Raw genomic sequence first — 20,415 nt, forward strand, 5'->3', positions numbered from 1 at the left:
AAATCTGTCAACTGAACTGATTGGTTGGATTGCCTGCACCCATCTTTCAACTGGAGCTGTCGTTGGTCAGATAATTTATCATTTATCACATCAACAAGAGGTTACGCTTTGTCAGTCTCACAGGCTATATGTCCCTCATTTGAACTTCTTCCTCACATCACATCATTGTGTGTCTGTGTTAGTGTGTTAAGTGTTTGCATGGAGTATTGTTTAATGTGTGCATTTGTAATCCAATTGCATTACATTTGTCTCAGAGATTTTCTGCGTGGGTCTTGTCAGTGTAGTCCATTTAGGAGAGGGAAACAAATTGCTGTACTTTTAGTACATTTTTTGTGTCAAAATGTCAAACCTTTTATGATATAATCAGCTTGCAACAGATATATTCTGTGCTGTGATCTCTCACTGTTCATTGACTTCTACAATATAAAAAAAACGATTTATCGTTATTATTTTCCATTGACAATGATATTTGAACGGGCATTAGCTCTAGTCCTGGCTCCCTCTTGCTCTTCCTTGTCCTTTTGCTGTGTGACACCCAGATATTGAGTTAACCTTACAGGCTGCAGAGATCGGGACATCATTAGCTGCGACCAGCCACAGATTTGCTGCTCAGGCCTGCTGCACTAAGCCACTGCCCCCGGACAGATCATATAGCACTGATAGAAACCAGCTGGGCTCAGTTACACAGCAGCCATGGTGGCAATGGAGATGTCAGCAATACAAAGAAGAGACAGGCCATTAGAAGCCCTTGCAGTGCTGTATGTAATGTCAATAGGTGTGGACTAAGGAAGACTATCTGACCTCTATGACATGACCCCGTAAGGATCCTTAAAACTTACACACCTAAAACAAATATTTTTAATGCGTAACATTTTAAATATGCTGTATCAGATAACTAACGCTATAACTGAATGTAGCAGAATTGCATGAGGATAATCACATAATTATGCCATACAACATGTGATATGATATTCTACTATTAAACTATCATTTCCAACTATAATAGAATGTCTGAGTAAGTGTGTACATATCTGCAAGGGGCTTTCATCCTAACACCAAAACACATTTATAGTATTGCAAATGCATTAATGTATTTTTCAATAATCTAATTACATCATCAAAATATTTCATTTTTATTAAGAGTGCCATTACAATAACCATTACCTTCAATAGTAATCCATGCTAAGTTATACTTTCATGGCAGTTATTCTTTAGTAAGGGCGGGCAAAATTTTTCAGAAGGTCGATATCTCATTTTGGTACAAAACTCTTGTTTCTTTCTAACTCTCTGCAGACTATATCCCTCTCCCACAGCCATGATCACAGGTAAAGGATCAAGCTTACAGGGTTTATTGTTTTTCAATAGCCGCCCTGCAGCGGAGTACTGAAGCCCTGGGTCTTAAATGACCACAGAAGGCATTGATGTTCATAAGGCACGGTTTTTGTTGTTAAATAACAAACCATTGAAAGGTCCTGACCTTTGTCTAAGCTTCTATCGTTCCACCTCCACTGGGCTGTATAAAGGCATTCCAGTATGGTGGGCTTTAATAGGAGAAAGTAAATACTTTACATGCACTTTGTTAGATTAGAAAAGTGCCTTCACATTATTTAGTGCTATTAATGATGGAAAAGGCTTTTATGAAAGGTTTGTCCACAGCCAGCTCCAATATGTGAATGGTTAGAATGATCACTTCCCTGAAGGCCTGAAGTCGAGGCAGGCATTGAGAGAATGATGGATTGGATTGAATTTTTATTTGCTTTCTACTAGTCTCTAACCACATTTTCTGGCATGGTGAAGCTAATTTCTCCGTTTTTAAAGTTGTTTTTATATCTACTCTGCTTGTTACTGTTTAGTCGGGAAATTTATTTTTCTCATTAGCCACCGATGCTGCAGTCTGAGTTCTTTATATCAACTGTGAATAAGGCTCCCATTTCAGCAGATGCAGGCAGGCACCCCACTGCTCTCCCAAACCTAATCGTGACAACAAATAGAAAAAAATAAGTGAAAATTCATGCTCTTCAATAGAGAAATCACTCTCTCTCACTCGTCTGTGTTACTCTTCCTCCCTCACTCTACATGTACAATCAAGGTCTGAACAGACCTCCAAGGCAGTTCAAGCACAAGTAAGGAATATAACAAGCCTTGGCACACGTTACTGGCAAACAGTTGACTAGTACAATTTATTTTCCCTGTGGTCAAACTCAAGAAGCCACCGTTCTCCCTATTACCCTTTAACTCTCGCTCTCTTTCAGATTACTGTCTCTCTTTCCCTGTATTTCTGCTTTCAGTATGGCCTTTCAAGCTACATGTTGGCTTTGCATGTGTGGGTGTGCAGGGGCGTGAGAGAATACTTTCAGCTACAAAAAAAAAGGTGTACTTGTTTAACATTCTCTCTCCCTCCCACTCTCTCTTATGCTCTGTCTTAGCAGCATAACCCTTATTACCCTACTAATTGGATCATGCAATGCTCCTTTGAGTCAGCTGATTAGGCCTAGTGACCTACAATTCCTTAAATCTTGTTCTACCTCATCCCATACAGTAGTTATCGCTTCTACTGTGGCAGAGGAACTGATAGCATGTCACAGTCCTAAAGGAAATAAAATGGACTGACAAGATCAGTATCTAAAGACAGTGTAGTCATACATAGGTCTTACTGTCAAGAAGATAAAATATTAAATACATTTTTTCATTGGGTGAGATAAATTTAGGGTCCTTACTCAAAGACTAAAAGCAGCCATTGGTCTTTTCAAATAAAATATAATGGCGTCTGCTTATCAGTATTCCTGCCAGTGATCCTCACTCAAAGTTGCAGTCTCCTATGAATGCACCGCCATACGGGAGAGATGAGCGAGTAATGTTGCAGATAGCACTGTTCTCACCTTTAGATAATTTTGAGTGTGCGAGTGTCAGATGATTGCTGATTATCGAACCGCTTTAAAGTTGATCTGAATCTCATCTGCACTTGACCTTATTGTTCCTGGAGCAGAGGTGAGAGGAATGTCAATTGAAGTGTGTCTTGTGCTTTCTGGCTCCGTTTCAGCTCGCTCTCGCTCCCTTTCCCTCTTTGCCATTCACTCACACATACCCACACACACAAGATACATACTGCATGTGCACACATAAGCAAATACATTCAGAGCTCTCTTTCCCTCTCACAAACAAACACATGAAGAGCTCCTCTTTCTCCCCAACTAACATGCTCACACAAACATCCAGACTCAGTGCATGTCAATGGTACAGAGCAGACACAGGCCCATGAAAAATGCATGTCCCTTTGCGTGTTTCATAAGAAACACTCATTGGGATTCCATTCCCATCTCTGCTGAAACACCACACAGGAATATCAATTACACTGGCAATTTGGGTGACAGTGTAGGCAGGAATGGCACTGAACGATAATATGGGATCCACAATGTCATGATAATGAGAGGGTCACTATCTCATGCAGCTCTAGGGCCAACATTGCTTGCGCAGATTATAAAATACACGTTTGCCTGAATGTGATAGTAGTGCTATTGAGTACGGTGGGTGAATCACGATTGGATGTTGAGCCAACGAGGCACTGGAAAAGCAAATAACCTTTTGAGGGAAAATAGACCAACATCCAACCTGGGAGATGCTTTAGAGTTTGTAATTGTGAGGGTGGGACTATTACAGCGAGCTGCTTTATAACAAACCAAGTGTTCCCAGCATTTCACTCAAAGTATTTCATACAAAATAAATACCTTTTTACCATTTTAATTGCTTAATTTCCCTTCCTTAAACTACAAAGCTTAGTTTGTTCCAAGTTTTTTTGCACAATGGTGTACCGATTAAAATTCCAGATATGTTAGATTTAATTACTTCACAGCTAGCAGCGAGGGCTGCACTCTTGATACAATCCAAAGGAGTCTCAAACCGTCTAACACATAATTCAATTAAATCACGCCCTACACCACTTGTTAGCTAACAGGGAAACATACATTTGATGAACTGGCTATCAGGTATAATAACTGTAAATGTAACATATTTGTTTTTGCGTCTTTTGAAAGGACAGCCATAAGTAACCGTATACACATACAATCTGCATATCTGAATCTTAAAAATAAATACTAAATACACAATTGACAGTTTCCTCCATTCATGTAACCAAAAGGAGAGTAAAGGCAAGTTTTTGCATTTTTTGTGAAATAAAAAAAAAAGTTAAAATGTAATTTTCTTTGGTTGATATCTTTTCATGAAAAAATAAGCAGCACTGAATCACACCCCAAGAGTTTAACAAACAACAAATGCATTGCAGTGTTATAAAGATGAACAAATGTACTCACTGGATTTCATATTTCTCAAAGTATTGTATAGGCTAATGTCCCTGAATTAAAGCCCAGATACATGTTTTATCTTGGGCACTGCAGTGTGAAAATATATCTTTTAAAACTCCCTCGAATTAGTCAAATGTAACTATACAATACCTAAGTGTTGCAGCATACACATTTGTGTACTTACATGGGTGTATGTATTTGTTTCTTTATAGGAAAATCCGTATATGTGCAACAATGAATGTGATGCTATCACTGAGGAGCTGGCTCATCCTCCAGAGTTGATGTTTGACTTTGAGGGTCGCAATCCCACAACATTTTGGCAGTCCACATCATGGAAGAAATACCCAAAGCCCCTCCAGGTCAACATAACGCTGTCGTGGAACAAAACTATCGAGCTGACGGACGACATCATACTGACCTTTGAATCAGGCAGACCGGAGCAGATGGTCCTGGAAAAATCACTCGACTACGGCCGGACCTGGAGCCCGTACCAGTTCTATGCCACGGACTGCCTGGACGCCTTCACCATGGAACCCAAGACAGTCAGCGATCTCACCCAGCGCACCCTGCTGGATATCATCTGCACTGAGGACTACTCCCGAGGCTACGTGTGGAAGAATGACAAGACGGTACGTTTTGAGATAAAGGACCGCTTTGCCCTCTTTGCCGGGCCTCGGCTGCACAACATGGCCTCCCTTTACGGCCAGCTGGATACCACCAAGAACCTAAGGGACTTCTTCACCATCACTGATCTGAGGATTAAGCTGCTGAAGCCAGCCACTGGAGCCACCATGGTGGATGAGAATAACCTGTCCAGATACTTCTATGCCATCTCTGACATCAAGGTGCAGGGCAGGTAAATCTATTTATATTTCTTACTGTTTTTTTGTATTGAATAAAATCAAGTCTTGAAGTTTGGTTGCTTCAAAAGCTTAAGCTGTATTTCACAGCAGCTTCAGTTTGTAGTAACTTTCTACACATTTTTAAATTAAAATGTTTGCATGCAGTATTTCTCACCAAAAACCACTGTGTATCCTTGAAGTCTAAACAAACATGAGTTCAAATCCTTCCTCATGAAATATTTACAGAGCTGATATTTCTATATTTTAAATCAAGCATGGGTCATTATATCCATGTTTACCCGTTTGCAATCTTTGTTACCTTTGCTGGTGCATGCTGCACTTCTATGTACAGTTGTTGACAAAACCTAAACACCTAATTGTAAGTCCTTGTGTGGTGAGACACATGTTACAGCGAATACAACGGGTGATCAGGGCCAACATGAAGCGGAGGGGTCTTGAATCAGCTGGTCTGATTCAAGACCATTCCGCTATGTAATGATATATAATAACAGTATTGACTGAGGGTGGCCAACCTTGTGCTATTGAGTCCCAACAGTTGTTTTTATTTCAAATAAAAAACCATAAACTAATTTCCCCTACTCCAAGTAGCAGGGAAGAGCTCATAATTGCAATCACCTGCTGAGGTAATAGGCAGGAATTAAAACCTGAAGACAGGGGCTTCTCCGTGGTTCATTTCACCATCTCTGGTATAAAGCAACCTATCCTTTCTCTCTTTTAATCAAAAGTTGCCTTTTCTTGTTCTAATGGTCCAGTTTTTTGCACAACAAAATCCGATGTGTTTTCGCATTTCCACAAAGGGACATCAAAAATGTTGCTGAATAGGATTTTAGAAAGCGCCATCAGCTGACCAAAAAACTGTCACCGTCTAAACATGAATGGAATTCTATAAATGCATTTTGATAAGGAGAATTCCTAAGCAAATAAGCATGTGTTTAAGACCTAGAGTACGTTTAACACAGCTCAAAATTCTTTCTTTTTTTAAATTAGCCCAAATCAGGCAAAAAAGGCGCAGCCTGAGCAGAAACTGAACTACTACTCTCCTAAATTACTTATAACCCTTACTTGATTTTCAGTTTAAATAAAAATGTTTTCTTTTGATTACTTAGATTTTTGATGAATATTTTACATCACTACAACATTTTGTAGAATAACACAAAGATTGTTATTGTAATTAATTAACTCTTTCAAGATGTATTACAACCAAAGATATCACAATCCAATCCTCATTCAAAACACATTTCTGCATTAAAACAGTGGTCTCCTTAATCACAAGCACAAGTCAGCTGCTAAGATTAACAGGATTATATGTGATACAATGTTTAATAATGTGTAGTCCAATGGAACCAGTTCAGTTTAGTTTATTTGCCATCACACAATACAGGGGACATGGGGGACACAAGACAGCAGAGGAAAAAAAGCTATAAGAACACATTGCATGAGCATAAAAAAAAATGTAAAGTGTTTTTATTAGTTTTATTTTTTCGGATGTAAAACAACTAGCGTGGAACCTTATGTGTAGCAAAGTTTTAGTCTTTGGGAATATGTTTGAATATTCAGTATGACACACACACACACACACAAACACACACACACACGTCTCCCTGAAGACAAAAGACTTGATTTAGGTAAGACTGATAAAGTCATTTTGAACTTGTATTGCTCATTAGGTTTGATTTAAGGGCTCTTTTTAGAGAAATGTCCATATTTTTTAGTTCTTCTGGATGAATGATTGTAAGAAACGTGAGCTGTGTGAAGGGAACCTTTTATGTGCCTAATTCATTTCCATAGCCTGGGTAAGGAGACAAAGATATTTTTTGCAAATGTTATGTTCAGTGTAAAGTAATGTTCACGTAAAAATAAACACATGAATAACTGTATGATTGGTTGAAAGCACATGATATTGCTTCAGCTTCATTAAAGCTGTACTAAGTGGGGGCACCTGGGTAGCTTACCTGCCCCTTTATTCCTTGATGCAGCGGCCACGGATTTAACCCCCCCCCCCCCTTCATGTCTTCAGCTGTCTTATAAAAAAAAATATTAACCTAAAATAACAACAACAACAAAAAACTGTCTGCACCGAAGTAGCTAAGTGATTTTTGGCCACTTGGGGGCAGCAGTACAAGCACAGCATGGAAATATAAGCTTATGTGTACTGTATGTATTACATTTATAGCACGTGGCAAAATTCATGTTTCTTGTTAATGTTAGTCAAATTTGCACTCTCCTTTTGGCTAGAGGGAAACTTTTTCGTTGCTAATTGCTCTATTATGTTTGACTAGTTTATCTTTTGTCTGTCGGCTATTCCATGTTGAGTGACTACAGTGTCTAAGATTTCATAACTGGTAAATGAGGATGATGGAATCATGCATTTGCAGGCCAGAAACAAAATCTAAAACTGCATTGTAGAGCTGATGGGAATTACAGTGGTAGGTCATTTCAGTTGGTTTGTTACTGCTCTTTCACATTGCTCCTACTAATTTGATTCATTGTTAATATAAAAGATAAATATTAGTGCAGCTTTAATTACAGTATGTCATCTCTTTGAATTTGGACGCTCCGTCTCCACTTAAGTTTTCCTAATTTTCCAATTTAAAAACCTACATTTTCAGTAATATTAAGAAGACTTCCTTTGCAAACGATGTGATTAATACAGCTTGCAATTTTGCAGCGTCTAATATTTTCATCCGTGAGTCATCAAAATGCCTCTGTGATTTTCAGGGAAAGGAAACATTGTCGTTTCATGATGCATGGAAATGGCCCACATGGTAGTCATAAAGCCTCTACAGCTGCTCTCCAAATGGGACCTGTGCTGCTTGCTGCAGTTGGTTTATATGAGGATAACTTGGTTGGTAATGACCCATCAGATGGGCCCTCTGTGAATTGAAACAGTTAGTCCCTAATTAGAATTCAGTCGACTTCAATGGCAGATTAGAACCATTAGCATGTTGGCTAATTGGTAGGAGACTAATCTTGTAATTAAGAGCATTTGCAGCTGATTAAATGGTAATCATCAGAGACACATCAGTGAAACGTGGAGACATTCAGAATTGCCAGGCCATGGTTCCAAATATAGCCTTCCCCTGTTTAATAATAAGTATATTGATGGTTTAATCTATGAAGTTTCCTTTTTTGAGCAAGTTATTTACGCTACAATTTATGCTTTAAAAAAAACACTTTCATACATCTCTAGTATGTTTTAATAAGCTTTAACTGCTTGTTGCAAGTCACTGAATATGAGAATGATGTTTTATGTCTTTTATCACATGCCATGAACACATGCCATTCATAATGATGGCAAGTGATATTTGCAATTTAGCCCAATCAGAGAGATGCACGTTCAGCAGTCAAACACACTCTTCCAATATTCACACTCATACTGTAAACATGAATTGATGAGTTCTAAATTGCAAGGCTTGCTCCCGAAAACAGAATAGCATCTCTCACAGATATCTTATTTTACCATTCATTATAAAAAAAGTGGCAACAGGTTGGGTGGGAGGAAAATAAGCTATTTTGCTCAATTTCCCATCCTGCCCATGGACATCGAATTCAATTTTCCACCAAAGGTTTGCAGTGAGAAAGAAAAGAAAATAAACATGCAATTTTTGTCCAGAGGTGGATCAGTAACTCACTTGAAAGAGGGTGATGGAAACGGGTGGGGAGAGACTGATTAGAGTTCCCACCAGCCTCAGCAGCCTTCTGGCTACAACCAAATGTGAAAGCCTTATCACAGAATGACCATCCTGTCCGAGAATTCCCAGAATACTCCACAAACACTGATTAACTTTCCCTCATATGCTGAACATTTGTAGTGTCAGGAAACCTGCGGATATGTTCATGAATGTCACAGCTCTGAATGGATGGAGACTGGCATGCTGTATAAACATCAAATTATATTTCCACAATCTGTGAATGGTTTTGCCTCATTTTACACTTATACTTCATTTTATCTATACATTATATATTTCAGAAGTGACAAAATAGGAATTTGCTTGTGTAAGGTTCATGAGAAACTTTGCTAATATACACTACTATGAAAAAGTCTTGTTTATAAAATGCAAAGTGAGTAAACAAAAGAAAAATCTAAATCAAATAAATGTTTGGTGTTACTACCCTTTACCTTCAAAGCACCATCAGTTCTCATAGCAACGTTGAGGATCGAAGACGCAGTGGTCGACCAAGGAAACTTAGTGCAGGAGATGAAAAACACATCAAGCTTATTTCCCTTCGAAATTGGAAGATGTCCAGCAGTGACATCAGCTCAGAACTGGCAGAAACCAGGGGGACCCAGGTATTGCACCCATCTACTGTCTGGAGAAGTCTGACCAGAAGTGGTTTTCATGGAAGAGTAGCAGCCAAAAAGCCATACCGTTTTCTTCTCCTTTTCAGTAAGACACATCTAAGCCATTTCCACTGCAAACTTTCTGCTCACTGCGACCCCCCACTCTCTTTCATAGTGAAAGAAGCAATGATTGATCATGTTACATCCGTCTCGTGTAGAAAGCCGACCTGAACAATAAAAACTTAGGCAATTTGAGGGGTGATGCCATCCCAGGTAGCAAAATTACCAGAATCCATCCCTTTCGTACCCAGACACCATCCTGACCTGGATTTATGACCGATAAAACACAGAATTATTAACATTTCTATTTGAACAGGATTGGGTTTTTTCTAGCCTTTATGGCAAAGGTTTAGCAGCCAAGGAAACTCGCAGATTAATTGCGTGCATTGTAAATCATCTCACGTCATACTACACAACCAATTAATCTTTGCATTCAAATAAGCATTGTGACTCAAGTCATTGAGGGAGATATTAACACACAGGGGAGAGACAAGACCAGGGACAGGATACTGACAAATAAGCAATTCAGAAAACAATTCATATGGCGTGCTCCAAATAGAGAACTTTTGTGATGTCCCTGCTGAGTCAACACACATGTACACACAACATACTCTTTCCTCCTCTTATGTCTCTTAAAGAATGAGGCTCATAACCTGCGGGATCTTGGAAGCCATTGAGAAAAACCTAATTAAACCCCAGACTTAAGTGCCCAAGGCAGGTACAAATCAAAGAAGGCACACCAATAAAAGTAAAAATCATTTCATGCAGAAATAAATCCTGGGACGCTTTAGATGCCACGCATGACCCCATACAGACCAGAGTAGATGTCTCCTTAAATAAGCTAATAATTATACAGAACACAAGTTTATAAAACTGGATTTACAAGGCTTAAAATCACTTTGCATTGAAACAACTGTGTAAAAACCTTCCTGCACAATGATTCTTTATGATAGAAAAGATTTGAGTAAAGGAAGACATGAAGAAAGAAATAAAAGGGGGGTTATTTATGCCACCTCCCCTGATTAGGGAGTCGTTTGTTGTGGGGCAAGTCGTGCTATAGATCTCTAATGTTATTCCACATCAACGGAAAACAAAAACCTTGAACCGTGCAGGCTTTCCCACCTTTCACGTCTCCCTCTCCATCGTTCCTCAATTATTGATCAGATGTCCGCTGGTTAATTAAGACATGACCGCTACCGGCTGGCTGTGCGGTCAGAGCTGCACATCTGCAGGGCTGCAGTGGGGCCTGGGAACGAGAGGCAGTTAATCCATAAGTGCTAATATGCTATTTCTCTCCAAATATCCTGAATCTTTCCTCTGAGGTATACATGAGAGATATTCAAAGGCAATTTAGATACCAAATAGTTTTAGAAAAGATATGATATATATTTCACTAATATTATATTCCCCCCCCCAAAATCTTTCTCTAGAGCTATAAACTCTGCATCCCCCTCTCCCGATGGGAATCCTGAGCTCATAAAGTACTGTCTCACACACTTCAACTGTATCTTACAGTCCATCTCCAATGTAAATGTAGCCCCTGCACAGTGCATATGATGTGCTGGACCACATTTAGAAGATCTTAAAGGACTCATATTATGCTTTTGGGCTTTTTCCATTTTCTTTATTGTGTTATACCGTATGTCTTTTTTGTGCACATTATAAGTTTAGAAAGTGAAAAGGCCCAAAGTCCACCCCAAAGGGACTTACCATCTCCAACAGAAAACATTGTTCACAAACCGCTCCAAACAACTATCTTGTAGTCCAGCCTTTACTTCCATGACAAACGTGCGTCTCTTTGTAACACGCTTAATAATGCTCGCCTAGCTGCTAGCATGGCACTCCCTCATGCTCTGCTTCTAAATGGCTTGTAGTCCTTACTGCCCATGTGCAACTCCCAACAAAGATGGAACAGAAGTGAGATGCCTCACTCTGTAGCCGAAACAGAGAGCTCAACACACAGGGTGAAAAGAGGAGCTGTGGCCAACCATGTAAACCTATTCCAATATAACCTCTAAATACAATTATGAACCTGAAAATTAGCATAATATGAGCACTTTAAACCCTGAAGATATCTACAATATGCCTTCCAACTGTCGCACATGAAAATTCAAGAAATGTAATATTACACCATATGATGGACTGTGTCATGTTCCAGGACATTGTCCTCCCTCATTTACACTGAGATTTAAATACACTTGTATTCTGAAGAAGTAGCCTTCCTTACTTTTTGTGTGTGTCTCTTTCCCTCTTTCTTTCTCGAGCTTGCCACTTATAAAGGGCAGGACAGGATACAGCCTGAGGAAATAAATGGATATTTCGCCATAAAAGAATGTTGTTGAGTAGCTTGATGACATTTTTTGTTGATATTTAGCTCAGTGGGTGGAAATATATTTTCTTTTTTACTGTTGCAAAGCAGACTACGGCAAATATTGCAGAGCGTCCAGAGTTGCACAGCGTGTAGCTGGGTTCTTAACCCAGCCATGTTTCATGTTTTTCCTCCCTTAGTATTTTCACATTCACAACGTTTTAGAACCCAGATTCACCCAAATCTTTTTTTGTGATCAAAATGTTTTTTATATATTCATAAATTAACAGATACAAACAATACACTGAGACATGGAACACGTCCCAGAGCCAAAAAAACACAGAGAAAAAAAGCTGGGAGGGAGACAAAACAGCAGACACAGACACACAAAGACACAACAAAGGACCAATAGATTCGCCCTCATCTTTAAGCAATTTCTGTGTCCCTTTGCTGCCTCAGATGGATGCTTTTTGTTTTGATGCCTGGTGAACACTGTGTTAAAGCCTGCTGTTTATGTTAAATTGTTGATCCACTATTTGCATTTTAAATCATTGCCTGGCAGTTACCATATTGATTTCATGGTTAGGTCGAGCAGAACAGTAAGCAGTACAAATTTTGAATTTCACAGACTTTTAAGTAGCTAACGAGCAAGTCGTAAAAAATATTAAGGCAGTTTATGGAAATGTGGTGGATTTAAAAAGCCGAAGGAGTTTACATTTGCAACTCAATACATTTACAAATACGCCCTAATATTTTTAAGGCTGCTTTGATCTCCCTACATTTTAAATTAAATCTCTCTAATTTACCTTTTAAAAAGGATTTTGTGTTTTCCCACAAGATATTTGGCATTTAAAACAGCTGTACAAATCAGGGTCAACATGTTTTTATTTCAGTTACCCGGCTTCACCTAACCTAACAAAGGCGGTCCCGTATGAGCTGTGTCACAACGCTGGTTAACAACTAGAATGTGCAAATCACAAGGCTTGTCAATAGGCCTATCACTTCCCCATCAGCCAGGCACAAGATCTGACCCTAATTACACTTGTGCTTTCCATATACTGCCATTGCTTTGGCCTATTATTTTTAGTTGCAACCCTGGCAGTGAGGTGCTTTACACTGGTTGATTTCTAATCTCCAACATAACCTGCTCCCAACCAGGTTAGGTGTTCAGCATAAGTTCCACAGCGAATTTAACCTGGTAATAAGTGATCCAACGTCGTGATAAACAAAACCCTGGGTTGAAGCTGTAGTTACCTTGTTAACGCCAAATCGGGCCTTGTAGGAGAGGCCCCAGGTTTCACAAGAGGCAGGCAAGAACCCAATAGCATGACAGAAAAAACAAGGTCAACCCAGGTGGTCAATCTTCAATAGTAAACAGTTAGCTGATGAGGAGCAGGTGAGTATGGGGGTGGGGCGGGACAGGAGATTGAAATGACGTGTGGCAAAAACAGGAAACAGACAGTGAAAACCTAAATTCAGAATTTATTTAGCTGACAGCTGGAGTAAACAGTTTTTAGTACTGGTCTGGAATCTACCTTGAAATGGCTACATTGCGGTTGGCCTTTCACATAACATAACGTAAAATAATCAGCCAACACAAACTGCACACACTCACACATGCACACAAAAAACTCCCTGGCTGTTATCCAGCCTCTCACATAGTATACACTCGCACATACATGCCTCCTATCCTCCACGTCTGTGCCCTGTAAACCATGACAGCTGTAGCCAGCTTGATTGACAGAGTTTGAAAGTCAGGTTCCAAGTGCAGGTTCACACGACCCCCAGCGTTACTCTGCTACCACTGTAAGGCTCTCTCCGGCTCTGCCAACGCCTTCCAACTTATCTTCCACCAGATGTCTGTCACATGCTGCCATGTTTTCTGCCAGTCATCTCCCAGTCTCCAGCGTTTAAGTAGTGCTCATTAAGACCCAGGCTTTCTTTGTAAATAATATATAGAGAGAAAGTAGATCAACATAAGCGGTCTCTGGTGGGCTGGAAGCCATGAATAGTAAAATCATCATGTCCTTTTGCTACACTTATTGTATGATCAAGCACTGCTACAGACAAGGTAGATGTGGCTTCATGAGTTCAAATGGTGTACACGCGTGTTTATGTGTGTGTGTACACTTTCACCCTTTACAAAGTAATAGGTTAAGCGCATGCAGTAAGCATCTCACACACACACACACACACACACACACGCTTGGGTGGGTAGACAGTACCATACTGTATGCCAACATCAATGCCCAACCTCAATACTGTAATAGACCCTGTCATTTAAACAAATCACAGTCTTTTAGTGGCAATGGCCCAAGCCACATCAATTTAAATTTCATTTTGCCTCAGCAGAAAATTGGAGCAGGGGAATTAACTTGTGATCCGTTCCTAATATTTCACCAACAATTTGGGCGGCCCTGGCGTAGCTACTTTATATTTGGATGGAGGACGCAAACAATTTGCTTGAGATGTATAACATTACACCCTGAAGAATGACAAAATTGGCCACAGCACAAAGCGGTGAAAACAAGCCTAATCGGACTCTTCAATTTCACGGTGACATAGCCTGGTGTAATGAGGTAACTCTGTGACTCCCCTCCTCGCGTCAAGAAAGAGTTCAATGCCCCTCCGAAATGAAAAAAAAAAAGAGTCTATGTAAAGTAACACATCAAATTCATTATGTTAGCTGGATATGCCTTGTGCCTGCTCAAATTATTGTTGTTGATGTTAGGGCTTTCAGTCTTTTCTTTCCTTATTCCTGTAACTATGTGTTATGGAATTTACTGTAAAGGCTTTGCCTTGTTCTAGTTAATGAAACTAAGATGGATTTTGTATTTAATTTACGGTCATGAACCTTTTACCTTCAGGGACCTTTTTACTGTGTTATCTCCAAATGTATTTTCAAATCACATTATGCAAGCTGTATTATTTCTTTGAATGTTCATGAATTGTGTTTATTCCAAAAGAGTAAATACATTTTAGTAAACCAGATAACATAAATGGACCAAAGGATTTTAGAAATAGTGGATGGGGATCCCCAGGGCTGTCAGCTGCTCTCATCCTGACAAGTCTCTTAGCGCTAGCGGAGTGAGGCAGACAGACCAGGGCATGCTAGCTGGCTTAATTAGCATTATATCTGTCCCACTGACGTAGACCAATCTTTACAGCTAATGTTACTGGTGAACATATTTATGGGCTTGTCAACCACCACACTGTAGTATTGTTAGGTTTCTGCTGTATTCCTGTGTTGCAAAGTGGCGTGTAACTCCCCAGTATAGTCAGAGGAGGGCCCTGAGTTCGTATCAGTTAACGTACTTCACAATAAAGCAATGTTGTAATATTTCTCTTTTATCTATTTACATTTTAAATGTCTTGAGTTCCTTTAGCCACCTTACATCATCTGTAAAAACTATTATTAGACTTAGTTTACGTAACCCACTTAAATGAATGCACTGAAATGGCTTTTAAAGAATTAGCATATGGCAATGAGATATAGCTGAATAACACATTCACTAACCTTTAGCACCTTAATTTGAAAACCTCTAGTAAAGGAAATGACCAAACACAAACACACTTCGTTCACTTTTAGAGACAGTTAACATCCATTATTTACTTTTGAAAATGACAAAATATGCATAATGAAATTACATTAGTCTCCTTTAAAATGTTTTTCTCTTTCCCTTCAATAACTTAAGTTACAGCACAAAATAATTTTTAATTTGGAAACAATTAGTGTATAATGACAAAAGATATTCCCTTTAACTGTAAACCTTATATCAGGTTACCTTAAATTCAAGGTCACACTAAACTCAGTGGGCCCACACTCCAAACACACAAACAAACACACACATACACAAAAGCATATACATAAACCCTTAGAGGTCTAAGCAAATTTTTCCCATATTTGGTTTGCCTGGTCTCCTTGTGTAACGATGCTTGTATAATCTCAACCCTTGTTATGCACAATCAAGTTATATAAACACTTGTTAAGTTAAATACTGGTTCAAAGGGCTTCAAAGACACCAAACAAAAAAACATTACAAGGCTAAAAACAAAAAGTGACAGTGGGTTAAAAGGTTCTGTAGCAAAACAGATTTGTGATTAGATTTTTTGATTCATAATTTGGATTTATTTGATATGAAGACACTAATTCCATGATGGATTAAAAAAGCTTCTGGATGAGAAAAAAAAGTAAGTCTACACTGTATTGATCTGGGGAAATTAAATAAGACATGAAGTACGTGTTTCTCTTGCAGGTGACAGCGGGTGGGGTTTAAATGGTTGGGTTTAACCTTTGTGTTGTCTTCCCAAAAAAAAAAATCAACACTTTTGTTAACACTTTTTTTACGTTTTCAACACTAACTTTAGTTTTAAAGTTATTTTTGGAATTTATGGTCAATAAACCTCATTTATAGGAAATTATACCTAATGTTTGAATTAGAAAAGCAGAAATTAGGAATAATTTAGACTAAAATTAAAGCAATATATGTTGATGCATATAATCACGGACTGGAATATGTCAACTTTTACTCAATGCTATTTCAAAACTACTTAAATTATTTTTTAAATGCTATAACATTGTATAAGACTCCCCAAAATTAATGAAAGTAGAGATTTATACTTGCCAAAGAGTGTTGTGTGGAATCAATCATGTAATTTGGGGTAATTAAAAGAACATTGATATAGGAAAATGGAAAAATTGACCCGAGGACAACATGAGGTTTAAAATAAATCGTTGCAGGCCTGATGCGATGCTTAAGAGTAAATAGAGAAGTTCACTGTATTTCCATTCACTTTAATCAAAAACGGCAAATAAAATAACATGTTACCTTGGTTAAAAGGTCAGAGTCCAGTCTGCACGTGTACTCTCTGGTGAAGACTGGGAATGGCAAGAAGTCGTCAGAAGCTTTTGATCCTTCTCCCGGTCTCTGGTGAAGAATGGGATAAGCTGGTGTGCTCTCTCTATTCCAATGTCTCTAACCATCGATGTTGCAGCTTGCAGGAAAAACGTATCTGATGAATATTTAAGTTTCCTCGTTGAAAACGCTGCACTGGATTGGAGCGTTAGGTGGGTTAGCAACGGTGGCTAAAAGTCAATTTCCTTTGCTAATGCTAACAACGTACACTCAGTGGCTAATGAGCTAGCAACACACGTGAATAACTGTCCGATAAACTTCGAGTAGAAAGATATGTAGTTACTCGCACAAGATATGTATACGGAATTTCTGTGCGAGGACTGTCGAATAAATGACAACAACTACATACTTTGTTGTGCAAACTTTTACATTCCTCCTGTTCCGACTTTGTCCGTCAAGCCATCACTCAAGACCATAGATATATACGGTCTATGCTCAAGACACGTTATCACACTCACTTCCTTTATACCTGGGATCCCACCCACCTTGACCAATGGACGACCAGTATTACTCTAATTCACAAACACCACTACGTCTTACAACCATGAACTCTTCAGAATAAGACAAGACATATGTGACTAGACAAAACTTATTTTACCTACTGTGTTTGTTTATTTTTGCTTTTATTGTAGAAAATGCTGCTGTAATAAGGTAATTTCCCCGCTGTGGGAGGAATAAAGTATAATATAATCTAATCCAATCCAATCTGTTACACTGCACTTTTTGACCCTTTCATAAAACAACTTTTTTTAACCTTATGTACAACAATACCTAGTGTTATGTTGGTTTTTGACTAAGTTACAAATTTTAGATCAACATCCTATGACAATGCTTAGTATTTTTAACCTGGTTACACATGTAATCTATGACAAAATGATGCTATGTGGCAGAAAAAGCAGTACTGAGTATAATTTCTGTAACATTGTGTGATATACAAATACTCTCAAGTGTATCATCTAGGTTCCTGTGTTTTGACGTGAGTTAGGGTAACTAGCGGGGTCAAAAGTTATACTACGCCACTGACAAGCAACTAAACAAAACGTCTCGTGTCAGAAATAAAACTAAATATTTCTTTGGGTTGGAAAATTGTTGGAAACATTTGGGATAGTGTATGTACACAACTCATGAAATGTAAAACATAGGTATAGTTATTTTTAGACACTTTAATGCAGAAATGTTACATATTGTACCTTTAAAGCGGGAGTGTGGAACTTTTGTCTCCCCTCTTTGGTATTGACAGTAATTACGCAAACACTGTTGACGTGCTTAAGAAAAGCAGTGGGATTTATAATAACATACCTTTTAACTAGTCAAAGGAATGTATATTAATGTTAAATAACCACATAAAGTGACATTTACATGCCATGGGATCTTTAAATAAATCCTCCTATCTTGTTCCTTGTGCAGCTCAAATGTATCACATTGTTCCTTCCTCTCATCTTAAATACATCAAACAGCCTCTTTTTCTTGTTAGGTGCTGGCAGAGTATTCTCTAAAACCTTCAGCAAGGCCAAAGTTTCCTCCTCAACAGCCTTGCTCTCTCCATATCTAAGAGCTATCAGTGGTCAGCACAGGTGAGGCTCTCAACGTGTCTTGTCGAGTAAAGTTTCAGGAAACCTCAGTATGTATTTATACAGCATGGAGGCACATTACAGGTTCTGACCATGGGCAAATTGTATGAGGGAACAGGTGAGATATAAAGCTGAGGGAGACTAGTCTTGCACAATCAGTCTTGACAGTCCGAGTAGCGGTCATGGGATGGAAATAGAATGGAAAAAGGGGTTTTCCAGTCTAAAATTCTACCCAGACATTTTTGAAAAGTCTGCATTCAGTACACATTTGCAGGCTTTAAGCAATGGTTTAGGATAATTTGTTTTTAAGAAAACATTTTGCAGGATGACACTAATACTACGCTAATAATATACAATTCTTATTATCTTTATTTTCTTTATCTTCAGAGCAGTGGGGAACGATGTATTAAAAGACCTTTAACTATCAGCCCTTTATCAATTTGTGACCTGGCCCTGTGAGCCTCAGAATGTTTACCCTACCACAGGTGCAAACAATCTATAAGGTCACCCACACCATTGCCTCCACAAAGGGAAAGAGAATCCAAGTTGAACTATTGGACAAAATACTAGGCACATACAGTATTGTTTGTTAGTTGTCTGTCAGCAACTATTCACGTACAACATACACAGAGGCTCGGTCCTCGACGCAGCGGCCGCGGGTTTGATTCTGACCTGCGTCTCTTTGCCATGTCATTGCCTTTCTCTCTCCTTTTTCATGTCTAAGCTGTCCTGTCACAAGTAAAGGCCTAAAATGCCAAAACAAATTAAATCATATTTCAGATTTGATAGCAGAAAGGAAGCCATGAATTGAATTGTGAAAAATAGAGAGTGCAGACTTTATTACCATAAGAATTTCTATAAACATAATATCTATATGTAGTTAGGACTACACTGAAATGCTGTGGTTACAAAAACCAAGGTGTCAAAGCCACTTCTTATCTAAACGTATCCCAGATATATTCGAATCATCAATCAATGCTTATATTCTCCTTTATTTCTAATGGTCTGCACACATGTATTAATTACATCACACAAGTATGTTCAGTTATTCATATTAATTGGACCTAAGGCCTAGGTTGACAGGGCTATGCTAGGAATTACAAAAAGGTCACCAAACTCAATCCACCAACAGGCCTTTTTTACAGCAGTCACTTTGTCTTGTTAAAGTAGGAAAAGCCCAGGTGTTCCTAATGACATTAATTATGGCTCTTTTTTATTCATCTGTCTCACAATACAAGGTCACTAAAACCAACACAGCAAAATAACATTCAGCACAATTTGCTATTTACACCTTTGCTTTTCCTATTGTTACATGTCAAAAATGTCTTCTGTGAAAAAGGCCTGAACAAATACAAACCTTTACAGGTAGGCCTGCTACAGGAGAGTAAGTGACCTTGAGAGGTTTAACCAGGAAAATAATTATGTTACTAATACTAATACTAACACCTGTGTGGATGGACTAATAGGACATGTAAGAAAAAGGAAGATATCGGCTAAAATCAGTCCATCTTGAAACAGGGTTCAAAGCCACATTAATCCATGTATTTTGTATGCAGATTTAATAATGATGTCTACTTGAAGGCACCAGATAACAGGACATAACGTATAACTTCTAAATTTAATTCTGCTACATTCTTAATGTTCTTTTTAGACTATTAGACTCGTATTATGGCTTTCATAACTTTTATTTCTCCCTTTTTAAACATTTGTATTGCTTGACACTGAGTTTAGTTTAATGTATCAGCTGTTAATTTGTCCGAGAGGTAATGCAACAAATGAAAGTTCATCATATTCTTAGTCATCCACAATTACCTCATGGCTGTATCCTTTACCTGTATGAAAAAGATTCATATACTTTGGCAAAAATTGCAGTTTATTCCATTAAAAGTTTGATAACTGTAAATGTGGCCGAGACCAGAACAAATGTTTTACAGGAATGCACTAAACTTACACTATATGAAACAGTGGCCTTTATGCGAGTTTTCTTGAAAGTCCCTGGAGGGTTTAACTTTAAAAAAAATAGCAAAACAATCAGGGGCCCTATCTTGCACCTGGTGCAGCGCAAAGCCCAACACATGCGTCTTGGCTAGTTTAAGACCAACGCAGTTGTCAGTTTC

The 20,415-nt window shown here is 38.6% G+C and overlaps 1 protein-coding gene across 3 annotated transcripts in view; it reads left to right on the forward strand.

The window, feature by feature from the left end:
* LOC117954504 (netrin-G1-like) overlaps positions 1-20,415 on the forward strand; it is a 57,159-nt gene that overhangs the window by 19,967 nt on the left and 16,777 nt on the right. For all 3 annotated transcript variants that reach the window (XM_034888356.1, XM_034888359.1, XM_034888357.1), the window contains exon 3: positions 4,511-5,154. In XM_034888356.1, coding sequence (XP_034744247.1) covers positions 4,511-5,154 — 644 coding nt within the window. The remainder of the gene's footprint in view (positions 1-4,510; positions 5,155-20,415) is intronic.

Source organism: Etheostoma cragini, chromosome 12 (assembly GCF_013103735.1).
Source record: "Etheostoma cragini isolate CJK2018 chromosome 12, CSU_Ecrag_1.0, whole genome shotgun sequence".
NCBI classification, from domain to species: domain Eukaryota; kingdom Metazoa; phylum Chordata; class Actinopteri; order Perciformes; family Percidae; genus Etheostoma; species Etheostoma cragini.